Consider the following 1070-nt stretch of genomic DNA (forward strand, 5'->3'; position numbering starts at 1 on the left):
AGTCTGTAGCTTCACTTTTTGATGAGAGCACCACCTACTGGTTTCAGGTAGACATCAACATCTCACAGAACACACTGCTCAAGTCGCAAATAATCCAATGCTTGCCTTTATTTGATTAGAAATAGTCACTATAAATGATAATAATAAGTAGCTGTTTTCTATGTGAAGCGCCGCTGTATTTTCAGCATCATCACATGATCTTCAGAAACCAGAATAATATACTGATTTACTGCTCGAGAAACATTTCTGCTTATTAATGTTGAAAACGTTTAAATCTGGATCAAAGTGACAGTAAATACATAAAGGGTTCTGTTGCAAATAAATGCTGAGCTTTTATTAACATGATATTATTAAAACGTAGTAACAATATTTGACTTGTGGTGTAAACGGTCCGCCTGCGTTCTTCAGGTCCGTGGCCGAAGCCACCGAGGTGGATCTGAACATGCGTGTGGGTCTGCACACGGGGAGGGTGCTCTGTGGCGTGTTGGGTCTCAGGAAGTGGCAGTATGACGTGTGGTCCAACGACGTGACGCTCGCCAACGTGATGGAGGCCGGAGGTCTGCCCGGGTGAGGAGCTCAGTCAGTGACCACAGCACACAGCTAACGATAACGAGTGAACAAACTACACGACCACACATTAATCCTCTAACTGTAACTGTGTAGTGCATTCATGCTGCAGTGCATGCTGGGATATTTTGTATTCTTTATTCAGAGAACTGTGTTTGATTAGTTGCGCCCACATTTCTAATTTAGTAGGTTTTTATGCAGTTCAAAGTGTTTTTTAGACTGATGATGTGGAGTGAGCGGTTCTCCTCTGGTTCTTCAGGAAGGTGCACATCACTCGCTCCACGCTGGAGTGTCTGAACGGAGATTACGAGGTGGAGCCGGGGAACGGCCGCGAGAGACACTCCTTCCTGCTCAAACACGACATCGAGACCTTCTTCATAGTGCCATCTCACCGCAGGAAGGTGTGTGTGACGAGCGCAGCGGGAGGAAGACGAACTTCTGATAGCAGCGTCTTTATGAGAAAGAAACACTCCAAGAAATTGATTTTTTTGTAAAGCAACTTT

General features: G+C 44.8%; 1 protein-coding gene across 1 annotated transcript; it reads left to right on the plus strand.

Annotated features, from left to right (window-relative positions):
- Positions 1 to 408: 408 nt before the first annotated feature.
- Positions 409 to 968, plus strand: LOC122332424 (adenylate cyclase type 1-like; the record flags this gene model as incomplete). Its single annotated transcript, XM_043229729.1, has 2 exons — positions 409 to 567; positions 827 to 968. Coding segments are annotated over 2 exons (301 nt in total), but the record flags the coding sequence as incomplete, so codon positions are not given.
- Positions 969 to 1070: the final 102 nt, after the last annotated feature.

Source organism: Puntigrus tetrazona, unplaced genomic scaffold (assembly GCF_018831695.1).
Source record: "Puntigrus tetrazona isolate hp1 unplaced genomic scaffold, ASM1883169v1 S000000071, whole genome shotgun sequence".
NCBI classification, from domain to species: domain Eukaryota; kingdom Metazoa; phylum Chordata; class Actinopteri; order Cypriniformes; family Cyprinidae; genus Puntigrus; species Puntigrus tetrazona.